The following is a 17,608-nucleotide window of genomic DNA, read 5'->3' on the forward strand; positions in this document are numbered from 1 at the left end:
ACTTTTATTACTGAAGTTATCTTCCTAAATTATTGAACTGTATTCATGTTACATCCCTGTTCAAAAGTACTTCAAAGGCTTCTGAAACTAAAGAAAAAAGTATAAATTATCCTTGGGATGCTTTTCAAACCCAATATAATCTATCAGCCTTTTTTGGCATCTCCTTAAACATATTCCATATGATCCAACCACACAAAAACTTCACTTTTGTGTGTCACTCCAATAGGTTTCCAACACCAATCCATCATTAGTGAAGCACTGATTTTTTTCACTACTTGCTAGCCAAATTAAAGTCAATGTCTTTACAAAACTTTAATTTACCTTATATATGCACAAGCAACTATTACATGAATGTGTAGTTATCTGTTCCTTGCACAATTTACTTGCTTAAGACCTTAACCTTACTCGAAAATTGTTCAATGGAAGTCTTCCACTTCCAGTTAGATTGTGGAAGATTACAAAAGACCATCATTTCAGCTATAACCATGAGAAAACACTAGATAAATTATTTTTCTTAAAAGCTACTGAAGACATTTAGATGCAATAAGTATAAATGAACTGAATTCCAGAAAGAAATCAGCCTTCTCCAGGTGACAAGTGATTGCTACTGCTTTCAACCCTGAGTAGCTACGTTGCTACCACATGGATGAACCTTGAAAACATTATGCTAAGTAAAACAAGCTAGGCACAAAAGGCCACATATTGTATTACTCCATTTATATGAAATGTCCAGAATAAGCTAATCTACAGAGACAGAAAGAAGACAGGTGGTTGCACAAGGCTGAGTAGGGCTGGGGAGTGGTTGAGGGAAAATGAGGAGTGACTAGTAGAAGGCATGGGGTTTCTTTCTAGGGTGATGAAAATGTCCTAAAACTTATTGTAATAATGGCTGCACAACTCAGTGGATATATTAAAAACCACTGAACTTTGTACACTTTAAAGGGTAGACTTTATGGTATGTAAATTATATCACAATTTTTTTTTAAGCTTAAAAAAAAAGAGGGCGGGCTGATTAGCTCACTAGGTTAGAGCATAGTGCTGACAACACCAAGGTCGAAGGTTTGGATCTCTGTACCCACCAGCTGCCAAAAAAAAAAAGAGTACAAAAAGGAAATTCATCAGACTGATAGGAAATGAATATGAAAACAGATGCAGCAACAAATGAAGAGACCCAGAAAATATAAATACATGAAGAAATACAAAAGACTTTTTCTTAAATTGCTTTAAATGACTACTGACTGTTCAAAGTAAATAAAATAACAGTGTTTGGAGATTTATACCATATATAAGGATATGAACTATAATGATATAAGCTGTTCACTATTCAAATTATATGAATTCATATTATCTTTGACAAGTTAATGATGAATATTATAATCTCCATAACCACTGCTAAGCACTGAACTGTGTCCCCTTCCCCCCAAAATTTATATGTTGAAGCCCTAAACCCCCGATGTGAAGACAGGGTCTTTAGGTGGTAATTAAAGTTAAATGAGGTCGGTCATAAGGGTGGGGTCCTAGTCCAATATGACTGTGGCCTTATAAGTAGAGAAAGAGAGCAATTCTGCTCCCCAACCCCCACCATGTGGCACAGTGAGAAGGCAGCTAGCTGTCTGCAACCCAAGGTGATATACCAGAAACCAAACCCTGTCAGAACCTTGGTCTTTGAATTCCCAGCCTCCAGAATTGTGAGAAAATAAATTTCTGTTGCTTAAGCCAACCAATCTATGACGTTTCATTATGTCAGCTCAAGTAGACTAATACAACCACTAAAAGAAGAAAAAAAAAAAAAAAACCAACGAGGTATAGCTAAGAAGCCAATAGGCAATATAACGGGAATTTTTAAAAACTCAATCCAAATAAAAGCAGAGAAGGACAAACAACAGATCAGAGAAACAGAAAATAGCAAGATGACATGCTTAAAATCCAGCCACATAAGTAATAACATTAAATGTAAACAAACAGTCCAATTAAATCAAAGATTGTAACAGTAAATAAACAACTCCCAAGTATATGCTATTTAAAAGAGTCACAATTTAAATCCAAAGACACACAGAAAGTAAAAAGAGGGGAAAAGATAAACAATGCAAATACTAATCATAAGAAAACCAATATAGCTCAATAGCATCAGACAAAGTAGACTTTAAAATAAGGAGTACAGATCCCAGTACTGACCAGCTGCCATTTAAAAAAAAAAAAAAGCATTATCAGTGATAAATAGGGACATTATAAAAACTTTATGGGCTCAATTCATCAGGAAGACATAACAATCCTAAAAGTATATGTACCTAATCATTTAGCTTCAAAATACTTGAAGCATGAATTTATAGTACTAACAAGAGAAGCAGACAAATCCACAACTATAATGGGAGATTTTAACCTTTCTCAGTAACTGATAGGACAAACAAAATCAGTAAGGAGATAGAATTGAACAATACTACAAATCAAACTTACCTGATAAGCCTTTATAGAACACTACATCCAACACCATACAATACATACATTCTTTTCAAGTATACATGAAGAATCTATCAAAACAGACCAAATGCTGGACAATAAAACAAACCCTTAATCCAAAGGTTTTAGGTCATATTTTCTTTGACTACAAGGAAATCAAAAGAAGACATCCACATATCAAAATTTGTAAAACTCACCTAAAGTAGTGCTCTCAGAGGCAAATTTATGGTTTTAAATACATATATTAAAGAAAAGGTCTAAAATCATTTATCGAAGTCAGGAGTTGATAAATTTTCTAAAAGGCTAAATAAATAGTAAAAATTGTATTTATTTTTAAATTGCAAAAGTTTTAGCCTTTTGTATGTAGTCCATACAGTCTTTGTTGCAACTATTCAACTCTGCCATTGTAGCACAAAAGAAGTCATAGACAATACATAAACAAATGAGCATGGCTGTGTTCCAACAAATGGCCACTGAAATTTGAGCTTTTTATAATTTTCACATGTCACAAAATATTCTTTTCTTTCCCAACCACTTAAAAATGTAAAAACCACTCTTAGCTCACAAGCCATGCAAAAACAGGTATGGTCCATGGATCTTAGTCTGCCTTTCATCAATCTAACATAGGCAAATCAAACCAAAGCATGCAGAATAAAGGCGATAAAGAAGAAAGTAAAATCAAAGATATAGAATAGAGAATTTGAATTTGTGATATGAAACCTGCCAAAGAAAACTCCGTGGCTTCACTAATGAATTCTGTCAAACACATAATGAAAACATACCCATCTTGTACAAATTCAGAAAATACAGAGAATGGAACATTTTGCAACCTGCTTTATGAGGAAAGCATAACCCTAATTCGAACAGATCAGAAATAAAACTACTAATATCCCTTATGAATTTAGGTGCAAAAATCTCAACAAAGTATTAGCAAATTGAATCCAGCAATATTAAAAAGTACGTTCTCATGACCAGCTAGTGTTTAGCACAAGAATAACAAAGCTGGTATAATGGCATCCACCACCACCACCCCAAATCAATGTAACTCATCATATTAACAAAATAAAGGCAGGAAAATGTATGACATCTCAATGCATACAAGAAAATTATTTGGGGCCGGCCCGTGGCTCACTCGGGAGAGTGCGGTGCTGATAACACCAAGGCCCCGGGTTCGGATCCCATATAGGGATGGCCGGTTAGCTCACTGGCTGAGCGTGGTGCTCACAACACCAAGTCAAGGGTTAAGATCCCCTTACCGGTCATCTTTTTTAAAAAAAAAAAAAAGAAAGAAAAAATTATTTGATGCACTTCAAAATTCATTTGTAACAACTCTCAGAAAATTGGGGAATAGAAACAAAATTTTTCTTCTTTTTTTTCGGTGGCTGACTGGTATGGAGATCTGAACATGTGACTTTGGGTTTATAATAAGTGACTTTGGGGTTATAATAAGGCTGCGCTCTAACCAACTGAGCTAACCAGCCAGCCCAGAATTTCTCAATGTGATAAAGGGCAGTCACTACAAAAAAAAAAAAAAAAAAAAACTACATCTAACATCATAAGATCCAATGAGAAATATTGGATGATTCTCTCTAAGATCAGGAGACATGAATGACCCACTCTCAAAATTTCTTTTCAACACAGTACTGGAAGTCCAAGCAAGAGAGAGAGAGAACAGGCACAAAACTTGGAAAGGAAGTAATACTGACTTGGTTCAAAGATAATATAATTGTGTATGTAGAAAATTGTAAAGAATCTACAAACTTCCCTAATAAACAAATTCAGCAAAGTCACCAGATACAAGGCCAATATCCAAAAACTAACTATATTTCTACATATACTATCAAAAAAATTGGAAAACTATCTTAAATGTTAATTAAGGAATCATAAAAAAAAATTTAATCAAAGATGGAAAACAATAAACAATTGCTGAGATAAACTAAAGAAGTCCTAAACAGAGAAATACACTATGTTCATCAGTCAGAAGATTCAAATAGATTCCCAAATGGATCTATTCAAGGCAATCTCTGTGAGCTTTTTTGTAGAAATTCACAAATTGATCTTATAATTCATGTGGAAATACAAAAAAAACCTAGAATAACCAAAATAATCTTGGGCAGGGGATGGGTAGGAGAGTTGGAGGCTTACTCTATCTAATTCCAAGATTATAAACCTACTGTCATCAAGACAGTATAGTACTAGCAAAAAAAAAAAGACAAATAAATCAATGGAACAGAATTTAGTCCAAAATCAGACCCACTTGTATGTATATGCAGTCACCTAATTTTCCAAAGCACCAGTACAATTTAAGGGGAAAGTAAAGTCTTTTCAATGAATGATGTTAGAGTACCTGGATATCTGCATGAAAAAATATGAACCATGACCCTTTCATACCATACACAAAAATTAATTCAAGATTGGGTCATAACCTGCCAGCCACACACACACACACACACACACAAAATATGGATCACAGACTTAAATGTGAAAACTATACAACTTCTCCCTTTCAAAAATTTCACTTAGGGGCTTGCCTGTTAGCTCAGTTGGTTAACACACAGCCTTACAACCCCAAGGTTATGTGTTCAGATCCCTGTGCCAGCCAGCAGCCAAAAATTTCACTTAACTGTTGAACTTAGCTCTTTATCAGTTTGTTTAAACAGCTTTACTATGTAAGTTAGATAACATAAAAGCAATTCATTTTTAGAGGCAACGCATTGATTCTTAACCTGTAGAGTTATATAGTCATTACCACAATCATTTCCCTTTATCTGTTTTTTCTTCTTTTTCTTTTTTTGGTGGCTGGCCGGTATGGGGATCTGAACCCTTGACCCTGGTGATATAACACCATACTCTCACCAAATAAGCTAGCTGGCCAGCCCCTCCTTTACCTGTTTTTATAGGTTAAGCAAACAAAAACTAAAGAAAAGCCACAAGCCAATTTCCATCATTGAGCCCTCTCTTTTCCCTTTTCCAATTATGTCAGATCTTACATATGTCACATATAAACGCACTCAGTATCAAGTAATTTAAGATTCACCCTTATAATAATTCTCTCATTATCTTCACATTTCAAGACATAACTTCCAAAATGTAGGGAAAAAAGCTTTATCTTCTTTTCATTTAGCACATGACCTGAATTTTGTTTACAGTAACTGAGAACACCTCATGAGGCTAATATTGGCTGCTACCTCAATAACAGCTTTCACATCTTCCTGAGGAATTAAACTTGCTAAGTTAGAAACACTCTCAGAAAGGATTTTTCCTATCTTCCAATAAAAATCTCATGCATAATGGACATAATTTTGTCTTGTTGGGAGAATTTTACAAACAATTGTTAACTTTCATTCTTCTAAGAAGTCTCCTCTACCCAAAAAATTAGGTGAAAATACCTAAGCAAAAATATGGGCAATACCAACTAATTATATCCATCAGTTAAAGAAAAGGATTACTTTTTTGTTGGCAGTACATAATCAATTCAACAAATGACCCTCTATATTAAACAGTGACAATGCCAGACACTCTAAAACACATCAAGAAAGCTTTAAGTGCTACTGATAAAATCATTCAGTCAATATTTACTGAGTATCCAATAGTGCCAGACATTTTGTTGGGCACAGGGATTACCAAACCACTCATAAATAAAGCACAGTCCCTACACTCAAGGAATTTACAAGCCAGTGTAAAAAACAAACAAGTAGACAATACAATGTAATTTAATGAACGCTAATATACAGGTACTACTGGTACATATTAAACGAACTCATATCATGCCTTCCATGAAATTGGTGCTTAAATTAACAGAAAAAAAGAAATCCACTAGAAAAAGAGAATGTAGAGTAAAAAGTCAATAAAAGAGCTCTTTGACATTATAATCTGACAGCTACAATAAAAATTTTAATAGTCAAGTCGCAAGCTAAATCAAGGGAATCTCACATAAAACTTTAAAAAAGATAATGACAAAAAATAAAATTTATAAAATTGAGAATCAATCCAGGAGATGCAACGTCCAACTATGAGGAGTTTTGAAAAGAAAAAAAAAAAAGTGAAAAAATTATCATGGAAATACTAAACATTTTCCTGGAACCAAAAAATATGAATTTCTTGACTGAAAAAGCACAGTGCAATGATGAGAACCACCACACCAAGGTTTATCACTGTGAAATCTCATAATACGAGGGATCAACAAAAGCTTCTCAGTCTTCAAGACAGAGAGGAAAGGTTACATTCAAATGAGCAAGGGGGAAAAACAGCATAAACTTCTCAATAGTAAACTGGAAGACAACAACACATTTTCAGCATTGAACTCTATACCAAACCAATTTATAAAGTGTTAGGGCAGAATAAAGCCATTTTCCAACATGCAAAAAGATAATTAGGGGTGGAGAAGGGTGAAGCAGGGAACTACTATTTTTGATCATAAGCAGTTTTATTTAAACACTTTAAAATTCTATGTTTCATACATCCTTTGTGAGGAAATTATTAAAATACAAACTTCACAAAAACAAACAAACAAACAAACAAAAAACCAGAAACCAAGAAAGATAGCTTAAGATGCAGGAAACACAAGAAAGGTAAATGTAAAGTTAGCAGGATGACAGTAAAGGGAAATCCCAAGATGGCAACTTGGTAGGGGCCCAAAGAAGAATCATTTCAGACTGTCAAAGGAGGATAGTCAGGCAGTTACCATTATAAAGCTATACTAATTAAAACAATGTGGTTTTGGCCTTAAGGGTAGACAAACTGATCAAGGGAAGAAAACTGTCCAAGAACAGACATTCACATATAATCACATATGCTCACATATACACTCATCTGAATGACCCCACAATGGCCAATAAAAATGCAAAAAGATGCTCAATTTTAGTAACCATTAGAAAAATACAAATTGAAACAATAATGCTCCCACTTTTGCACTTCTATTCAACATAGTACTACAAGTTCTAGCTAGAGCAATTTGGCAAGGAAAAAAAAGATATAAAGGGCATTTAAATCGGAGGGGAGTTAAGTAAAACTATATTCACAGACAGCATGATGTTATATACAGAAAACTTTAAAGAATCCACACACACACAACTAAAATAAATCACTGTCAGTTTCACACACACACACACACACACACACACACACACACACACACACACACACACACACACAAACTCGCTTAATAAATTCAGCAAAGTTGAAGGACACAAAATTAACACACAAAAATCAGTTGTATTTACAGAGCAATATGCAATACAATGGGCAATACAAAAAAGAATCAATGGGCCGAGCCCGTGGCGCACTTGGTAGAGTGCTGCGCTGGCAGTGCACTCATTGGCTGAGTGCCGGTCACGAAAAAACGACAAAAAAAAAAAAAAAAAAAAGAATCAAAAAAGAATCAAAAAAGCATTCAATACATAACAGCATCAAAAAGAATAAAATACTTAGGAATCAGTTTAACTAATGAAGCAAAACACTTTTACATTGAAAACTGTAAAAGCATCACTGAAAGAAATTAAAGACCTTAAAAACAGAAAGATATCCCAAGTTAATGGATTGGAAGACTACCCAAAGTGTTATACAGATTCAATGCAATCCTTATCAAAATCCTAATGACATTTTTTGCAGAAGTAGGAAAACTGATACTAAAATTCATATGGAATCTCAAGGGACCCCAAACAGCAAAAACAATCTTGAAAAATAAGTACAAAGTTGGTAGACTCACACTGCCCAACTTCAAAACTTACTATAAAACTTCAGTAATCAAAACAGCATAAGGACAGACATATAAACCAATGGAATACAACAGAGCCCAGAAATAAACCCTTACATATACGGTCAATTGATTTTCAACAAATGCAAAGACCATTCAATGGGGAAAGAACAGTCCTTTCAACAAATGGTACTGGGAAAACTAAATATGTGCATACAAAAAAAAAAATAAAGTTAAACCCTTACCTTATACCACTAATAAAAGTACTCAAAGTGGATCAAAGACCTAAATTTAAGAGCTAAAAATACAAAAGTCTTAGTAGAAAACAAAGGAGAAAACCTTGGATTTGGCAATGTTCTGACACCAAAAGCACAGGCAAAAGAAAAAATCAGAAAAACTGTACCCCATCAAAGTTGCAAACTTTTGTGCATCAAAAAACACTATCATAAAAGTGAAAAGACAACCCACAGAATGGGAGAAAATATTTGCAAATAATTTATAATAATGGATTAATACCCAGAATATATAAAGAACTCCCACAACTCAACAACAAAATAACAAACAACTCAGAGCTGGCCAGTCAGTTCAGTTGGTGAGAGAATGGTGCTGATAACACTAAGGTCCAGGGTTCGATCTCTATACCAGCCAGCTGCCAAAAACAAAAACAAAAAAACCTCAAGGCCAGACCGTGGCTCACTCGGGAGAGTGTGGTGCTGATAACACCAAGGCCATGGGTTTGGATCCCATATAGGGATGGCCAGTTAGTTCACTGGGTGAGCATGGTGCTGACAACACCAAACCAAGGGTTAAGATCCCCTTACCGGTCATCTTTAAAAAAAAAAACAAAAAAACTATCACTTCTAAGCAATTACAATAATACTTAACATCTCTCTAAAAGCATAGCGTTCTAAGTACTTCACATTTCTTAATTCTAATAACAAACCTAAGAGGTAAGTAGTAGTATATCCAGATTTCCAATGAAAAATCTAACAAAAAACGCAAACCACCCAATTTTAAAATGGGCAGAGGACTTGAATAAACATTTCTCCAAAATTTACAAATGACATGAAAAAGAAGCACATGAAAATATGCTCAACATCACTAATCATTAGGGAAATGAAAATCAAAACCACAATGAGATACCACTTCACACCCATTAAGATGGCTTTATCATGCACATATACTAAAACTGGACAGATACACAGGAGACTAGCATGGCCCCTGCACAAGGATGACACACAAATCTGTGAAGCGCTCCATATTTTCTGCTAACTAGATCTGATCAGATCATTATACAATATGTGCACGTATTGAAATAAATTGTACCCATGACATGTACAATGAAAAAATTAATTTTTTAAAGAATGGTTATTATCAAAAATAATAACAATAATAACAATAAGTGTTAGTAAGGATGTGGAGAAATTAGAACCCCTATGCAATGCTGGTGGGAGTATAAAATAGTGCAGCCACTATGGAAAACAGAACAGTGGCTCCTCAAAAATTAATTAAAAAATTAGGCCAGCCCGTGGCTCACTTGGGAGACTGTGGTGCTGATAACACCAAGGCCATGGGTTCGGATCCCTATATAGTGATGGCTGGTTAGATCACTTGGGAGAGCGTGGTGCTAACAACACCACGTCAAGGGTTAAGATCCCCTTACCGGTCATCTTTTTTAAGATAAATAAATGATAAAAATAAAAATTAATTAAAAAATTAAAAATAAAATTACCATATGATCCAGCAATTCCACTTCTGGGTATATAATCAAAGAGTCTCAAAGACAAATTTGTATACCCATGTTCATAGCACCATTCTTCAAAATAGCAAAAACATGGAAGCTGATTGGTTGGCTAGTTAGCTCAGTTGGTTAGAGCACAGTGTTATAACACCAAGGTCAAGGGATAAGATCTCTCCCCACCACCCCGCAAAGAACACTGATTAATATAATTGTTCACTTTGTGAAAATTCACCTAAATGTACCCTGTTCCATATTTTCAATTTAATAAGTCGGGCAGTAATTCAAGATAGGCTTTTTAGCTGCCCAAAGAGGGATAGCAAGAAAAAGTGTTTAAAAAGATAAATGTGGTAGGCGCTGTGCAGAAAAGACTAAAGAGGAAAAAACAATGCACAAAAAAAATTTAATTTCCAAAAAGCAAAATACTCTCTCCTAAAAACTACACTGAAATATATAATAACCTTAGATGAAAATATATCTAAATAAATGACAGGTTAAGATTTATTATCAATTACTCAAGGTAATGAAAAATCAAATGCGTGTTTATATGTGGTATTTCTGATACTCCAAAAGTTTCATTTCATTGACATTACTCAGATTTTGGTAAAAGTACACAAATTCAAATATTTATTAAGTACCTGTAAGCTATCATTCTAGGGTTGAGGAATCTACCAAGTAAAACAAGATCTTTACTCTCGTGAACATTATAATCTATTGGAAAGATTGGAGTGCAAACTAGCCAACCAATAAGATAGTTTAACAGTGATGAATGCTATGAAGATTCTAAAGACCAAAACAAATTGATTAAAAAATAAGATAATGGATTAAATAAAATAGGTATGAGACTAGACCTAAATGGAGATGGTGCAAACAATATTATAACATGCAACAACACTAAAGGTATGAAAGGCAGAAGGAATATGAAGAGAAGAAGGTCTAAGGTGGAAATGCACTTAATCGCTGAAGCATAGCAAACTCTGAAAAGTATGGCACAAGAGGAGGCCAAAGGATATAGGCAAGTGGCCTCTAAGTGCAATGGAAAGCCACTGAAGAATTTTAAGAGGGGAGTGACATAATCTGATTGACATTTTTCAAAGATCATTCTGTCTGCTAAGTAGAGCATGGATGGTAGGGGAGAAAAAAGCAGCTGGGAAACCAGAATGACGTTATGCAGTGGGATGGAGTTTTGGACTATAATAGTAGCACCAAAGATGGTCCAAAAATTGGGAGGCTCATTTACTATGGATAGGGATATAAATGGTTATAACCCTTTAGAACATAATTTAGCAATTAATCAAAATTTAAAATCTTTATATCCTTTGACCCAGGCAATTTCATTCCTAAGAACTGATCCTGTATTTCCAAAGTGTGTAAGAAAATGTGCATAAGGAATTTTACTGAAGCATTATTTGTAATGGCTAAAAAACTAAAACAACCTCAAGGCCTACCAACAGACAGCTGATTAAATCCATCTTACGGATACTAACGCAACCCTTGAAAAATGCCTGACCTAGGATGTACACTGTTGAGGAAAAAAAGCAGGATTCTAGACTGTAGAAAACTTACTTCTGCAAAACTGTTTTCATATATGTCTCATTTTGATACTTGTGAATTAATTCTTTCTCTTTTTTCCTATCAAACCACAGTGGTTCCCTCTATAATGTCTTTCTCACTCACATTCTGATGTGCTTTCTAGAGAGAAAAATACATGTGCCAAAGACCACAGGTGCACCCATGGCAGTGTGCAAACAACCAATCGAATAGAAAAACATCTAAAAGCTATACCACACATGGAAAAGCTGAATGATCTGTGAATGGTTAGGTTGGGATTATGTAGACTATAAGACACATGCAGGAATTTGTTTTGTTTGGTGACTAGAATAGTACCTGAAACTTAAAGGTGTTCAGTCATATTTGGTGAATGAACAGATATCTTAAAGAGTTATAATTTTTTTCCAAATATTTGAAGGACAGTCATGTAAAAGAAGGTATGAATTAATTCTGCCCTCTACAAATACAATTAAAAAAAAAAAAGAGGAGTAAACATACAAAATGGGGAAGGCAAAGACACAAAGATACAAATTTCAACTTACAGGAAATATAATTAGTTGCCTCAAAAGATAATGAGACCAGAAATGCTAAAAACAAAAAAGACAATACCACATCTGTTAACAAAGATGTGGCAGTAACAGGAACTCTCATACATTGTTGGTGGAAGTGTAAATTGGTACACTTATTTTTAAAAACTCTGGCAGTGTCTACTAAAAGTATGCCCACCCTATGACCCAGCAATTCTACTTCTAGATATATTGATATATAACAAAGAGAAATTAATGCGTATGTTCGCCAAAAGTCATGTACAAGAATGTTCATAGTAACTTTGTTTATAAATAGTCAAAAATGAGAAACAATCCAAATGTCCATCAACAGGAGAATGACTTATTGGATTTGTGGAGGGAAGCAAAAATTATGTAGAGGTTTCCAATTTGAATGACAATAGCTATTACAAAGGAAGAAAAAGTTTTAAGGTAAAAATAATAATAATAATTATTATTATTATTCAGTTAGAGTTGGCTATAACAATGAACATCATAGATAGAATTCCAGGAGTTTGATCTAGAGATCTGGAACTAAGAAAACAGACAAATCTAAGCTAGACACATCACTGGCTTTAAAATAATATTACATGGGAGCAGAGGTCAAAGTCATAGATAAGACCACAAGAGCATAATACTGGGAAAGAACCATCATTTAGTTAAATAACTGTGAGCTGGCTAGTTAGTTCAGTTGGTTAGAGCGTGGTGCTGATAACAACAAGGTCCAGGGTTCAATCCCTGTACCAGCGAGCCACAAATAAAAACAAAACAAAAATAATAAACAAATAAATAAATAAATAGCTGAATACATTATGAAGAGTCAGTGAAGATGACTGAAAGAAAGGAAATCAAGAGTTAGGAGAACCAACTGAATAGTATAAGAGAGGCCAAGGAAGAGGAAATAGAGTTTAAAGAAAGACGAAATGATCAAATAATAGCAAATATAGCAAAGAAAGCCTGAATGAAGATCTGCACATTTACGAACGAGGAATCCATTCATAACATTAGCTAAAACAATTAAAGTAAAATAATAGAACAATCATATTTCAGAGGATTGAATAGAAAATGGGAAATGAGGATGTACCAATATGTGCTCTTGCGCTCTCTCTCTCTCTCTCTCTCTCTCTCTCATACACACACACGTACTCCAAAAAGTTCATGGAAAAACAGAAAAATACGAATCTTTCCATAAACTTCTTGAAGAACCCTCCTCTGTGTGTGTGTGCACCCGCACATAATTTTTTTTAAAGCTTTGAATCAGAGGCTGGCAAATTTTTTCTGTAAAGGGGCAGATAGCAAATATTTTAGGCTTTCCAGGCATCACATGGTCTGTCACATGTTCTTATATACATATAAAAACAGGCTATCTGCCAGATTTGGCCAACTCCTGCCTTAAAATAATTTCAGCTTCCAAATCAAGCACTTAGAGGCAAAGTTTGCATATGGCTAAATATCATTTTCACACATGAAAATAATGCTATTTCTTGGAGCATGCTTCAAGCTGTTTTTTCGCCTTCAATGACAGAAATACTTATGCATTAATAAATACGAATCACAGGGCCGAGCCCATGGCGCACTCGGGAGAGTGCGGCGCTGGGAGCGCAGCGATGCTCCCGCCGCGGGTTCGGATCCTATATAGGAATGGTCGGTACACTCACTGGCTGAGTGCCGGTCACAAAAAAAAAAGACAAAAAAATAAAATAAATAAAATAAATAAATATGAATCACTGTCTTGATCCATTAAGAGCAAAAGCTCAATCATATGTAATCCCAACAGCTGCTGTCTATATAACAAACAAGCCTGACCCTTTCAGCTAACAAGCTCCTTCATGGCCAAGCCTCCAAAGGGATTTTAACAATAAATCCTCCATCATCCAAGGGTAGATTAAACTGTTTTGGATGATGAGGATAAAAATATTTTAACTGGTGGCCAACTGCTTAAAGTTTTTTTTGATTGTATTGGGTAGTCAAGATGATTAAACTGTGGTTGAAGACTCAAGTATTAAAGATGGCATCCAGGGCCGGCCCATGGCTCACTTGGGAGAGTGTGGTGCTGATAACACCAAGGCCACGGGTTCGGATCCCTATATAGTGATGGCCAGTAGCTCACTTGGGAGAGCGTGGTGCTGACAACATCAAGTCAAGGGTTAAGATCCCCTTACTGTTCATCTTTTTAAAAAATAAAATAAAATAAAAAAATAAAGATGGCATCCACTAGTTCCAACTACAAAGAATGCCACAGTGAAGAGTATAAATTGAAAAAAAAAAAAAAAAACTTTCCCCCTTGACAATAAAAACCCCATACACTGGGTTGAGTGGCATTCACTTTCCCTACAACAACCCTTAGAAAAGGGCACTAATTTGCCCATGGACAAGGCAAAGAGAACTCATGAGCACAGAGATTCCAAATTTAAAGAATACTACAATAGCTGTTAATGGGATGCAAATTAAATAAGAAGGGGAAGGCAAAGGAACATAGGGGGCTGGGATTCACTTCTGTTGACTTTTGGTTCTAACATTCAAAAGAAGGAAAGTTCAAATAAAAAGAAACAGGTTGGCCAGTTAGCTCAGTTGGTTAGAGCGTGATGATGGAACCAAGGTCCAGAGTTCCATCCCTGTACTGGCTAGCCACCAAAAACAAAACAAACAAAAAACAAATAAAAAGAAGCAACAGCATTATTCACAATAGTCAAGATATGGAAACAATCTAAGTGTACATCAACAGATGAATACATAAAGAAAATGTGATATATATATTTTTTCTCAATGGAAGATTATTCAGCCTTAAAAAAGAAGGAAATCCTGCCAGTTGTGACAACACAGATGAATCTGGAAGACATTACGCTAAGTGAAATAAGCAAGACACAGAAAGACAAATACTGCAAAATATTCATAGAGAGTAGAATGGTGCTTGCCAGGAGGGGGGGGAAATGGGAAGATGTTGGTCAAAGGATACAAAGGTTCAGTAATGTGGGATAAACTTTTTTAAAAAAGGAGAAACAGTACACTATGCTACCTTAAAATGTAATAATCTTCAGCTTTTTAGTTGGGCAATTTATGGATTAAGATGTCCACAGGACGGTAAATTCATAAACATTAGATATAAATAAGTTTACTCTGAATCCAATTTGTGCCTCATTTGGATAAGTTCTGATTCGGGTATGATTCTGGGTTATCTTCCTTTCCTCAATTAATCATGAGCTGTCTGTATATATTACCAAGCAACATTCTAGATATAAATGAATAAAAGATCCCCCATTCTGATAAATTATCCAATTTTCTTACAATTCTGGATCCTGAACCCAATTGATATTCATTACAGAAAAATGAAGTGTCACTTCACAGAATGTAAAAGCAGTTGTGGTATATTTTACAGTGGCTTACTTTCATCAATGTCTATAATATTTCACGGAACCAATGTGTATTAAATCCAAAACCTGGCCTATCTCAATCTTCCTTTTATCTTGAAGAACAGAACAACTATTACCTACCTTTCAGAAACCTCTTGCTTTAATTGAGGAACTCCACCAACTGCAGAATCAGTATCCATGAAAACAAGAAAGTCTCGTTTTATATTAAGGGTAGCCTTCTCCAAACCCTTGCCTGATGTTTCATGACTCCTTGACACAGGATCCAAATCATTTGGCTGTATCTCTGACCCCTCACCTTCTGTAAGACGTACCCGATGACCAGGAGAACTGGGAACACTATTGCCTTCTTGGTCAGAGCTGTTCTTTTGTTTTCCATCTCTCTGGGGCTTACTATTCAGTCCATCATCCCGAAAGCCTTTGGCAAATGGATTGTAATCTATTTTCAGCTGGGTAATCTGAATGTTTTGATAAGCTGTTACTGCAAAAAATTCAGTCTGTGGGAAGGTAAAAGTGTGGACGCCAGGGCCATTTAACTGTATCACTTCTGTAGCCTTTTCTGCAGGTACCAAATGAAGCCTTGGCAGGTAGCGATGCATAGAGTGTAAGATGATATGCCCTTCTTGGTCTAGTGTATTGTTGGTAAGTTTGAGTTTATAGAAAGATACTGGTTGATGCATCCAATAATGACCTGTGGAAGGAGATTCGGGATGAATAAAAACCCTTCCCAAAACATGGGGCTCAGCCTTCCCACTGGGTTCCCACCAACGACCATTCCACTTATAACGATGATTATCCACAGGAGATATATCCATGACAAGGATGTACTTCAAATTTGAATCTAAACCTGTTATCCAATAACGACAGTAAGGAAACATGCGTCTTCCCTGCTTGGTCAGAATCATCTCTGTGCTTCGATGATAGAATTCATTCCACATACTATTGTTATCAAGGGTAACAGTGATTCCTCCCACAGTACAATCAGCTGGAAGGCAAATCTTCCCTTTAGATTTTCCTGGTGATGACACACTACTAGCCAAAGCACAGGCATCCCGATTAGTAACCAAAATTCCTTGATCAGTTCTGCCATTTCCTGGCTGTTTTAGGATGACAAAGAAGGTAGGTGCTGCTCCTGCTACTGTCCCACCATCTTGATTAGCCAATATAATCTGCTGATTCTCCTCCATGATTCCAGCGGGAAACTCAGTAGTGAGACAACTGAAGTCACCACATAGTCACAATGGCCATCCCATCCTAAAAAAGGGGGGAAAAAAAAAAACTTTAATCAAGTGAATATTTATTTATTTTGTGAACAAACATAGAATAATTATGTCATCCTAGGAATATTCCAAAATTCTTCCAAGACTTTGCTTCTACCCTTCTTTCAATCGCTATAGAGATATTCATTCTGAAATATCTGATCTTTTTGATTGTTTTTGTTTGTTGGTTTTTGGTGGCTGGCCAGTAAAGGGATCAAACCCTGGACCTTGATGTTATCAGCACCACTCTTTAACCAACTGAGCAACCGGCCAGCCCTCTGACCATTTTTTAAAGGTTCATTTTAATCTAATTAAATTAGTTATATCTCAAGCCCTCCAACAATTCACTATAAATACTATAATCTCACACAAGAAAGAAACAAAAGTATATATTCATTTTAGAAAAACTACATAAAAGTACACAAACTTAAGGAGATAAGTTGGAAGATTAAAACTATATAAAAGTATACAAACTTTTGGAAATAGGTTGGAAGCTATTTGCATTTTAAAAGGATCCCAACACTTTATAATTTGTCAGAAGATTCCTTTACATAGCGAGTATTCCTGAGACGGGTAAAAAAAAATAAGTAAATTTCCATTTCCATTCCAAAGAGCTAACTGTACAGAATTAGCTTTTTATATGGTACTGACATGGTTTCATAAATAAGTAAAAAGCTATCTCAGTTTGTTAGTATGTACACTTAAAGAAGCCATGACAAATCACTGGAACTTAATGCAAAAAAAATATCAAAAGTACTAATGCATATATCCTATGACACAGCAGCAGCAGTTCTAGGATTTTATCTTAAATACATACACCTGTGATAAATGATATGTACAAGATTATGCCCTGCATTCCCAGCAAAAGACTAGGGATTGGGAGAATCCATCAACAGAAACTGGTTAAACAAATGATGGTATACCCATAGACAGAATACTATGCAGCCATAAAAGAGAATGTATACACTTTATGGAAGCATGCAAAAATTACCTAT

At 35.2% G+C, this 17,608-nt stretch overlaps 1 protein-coding gene and 1 non-coding gene across 10 annotated transcripts in view; one reads left to right on the forward strand and one right to left on the reverse strand.

Moving 5' to 3' along the window:
* The window catches only part of MGA (MAX dimerization protein MGA), a 143,723-nt gene that overhangs the window by 54,623 nt on the left and 71,492 nt on the right, over positions 1-17,608 (reverse strand). For all 9 annotated transcript variants that reach the window (XM_063088805.1, XM_063088804.1, XM_063088807.1 and 6 more), the window contains exon 2: positions 15,478-16,608. In XM_063088805.1, the coding sequence (XP_062944875.1) occupies positions 15,478-16,541 (1,064 nt within the window). In that variant the 5' untranslated portion in view covers positions 16,542-16,608. The remainder of the gene's footprint in view (positions 1-15,477; positions 16,609-17,608) is intronic.
* LOC134374199 (U6 spliceosomal RNA) lies at positions 9,314-9,418 on the forward strand. The gene has a single exon (XR_010023072.1). It is a non-coding gene; the product is annotated as a U6 spliceosomal RNA (small nuclear RNA).

This window comes from Cynocephalus volans, chromosome 3 (assembly GCF_027409185.1).
Source record: "Cynocephalus volans isolate mCynVol1 chromosome 3, mCynVol1.pri, whole genome shotgun sequence".
In the NCBI taxonomy this organism is placed as follows: Eukaryota; Metazoa; Chordata; class Mammalia; order Dermoptera; family Cynocephalidae; genus Cynocephalus; species Cynocephalus volans.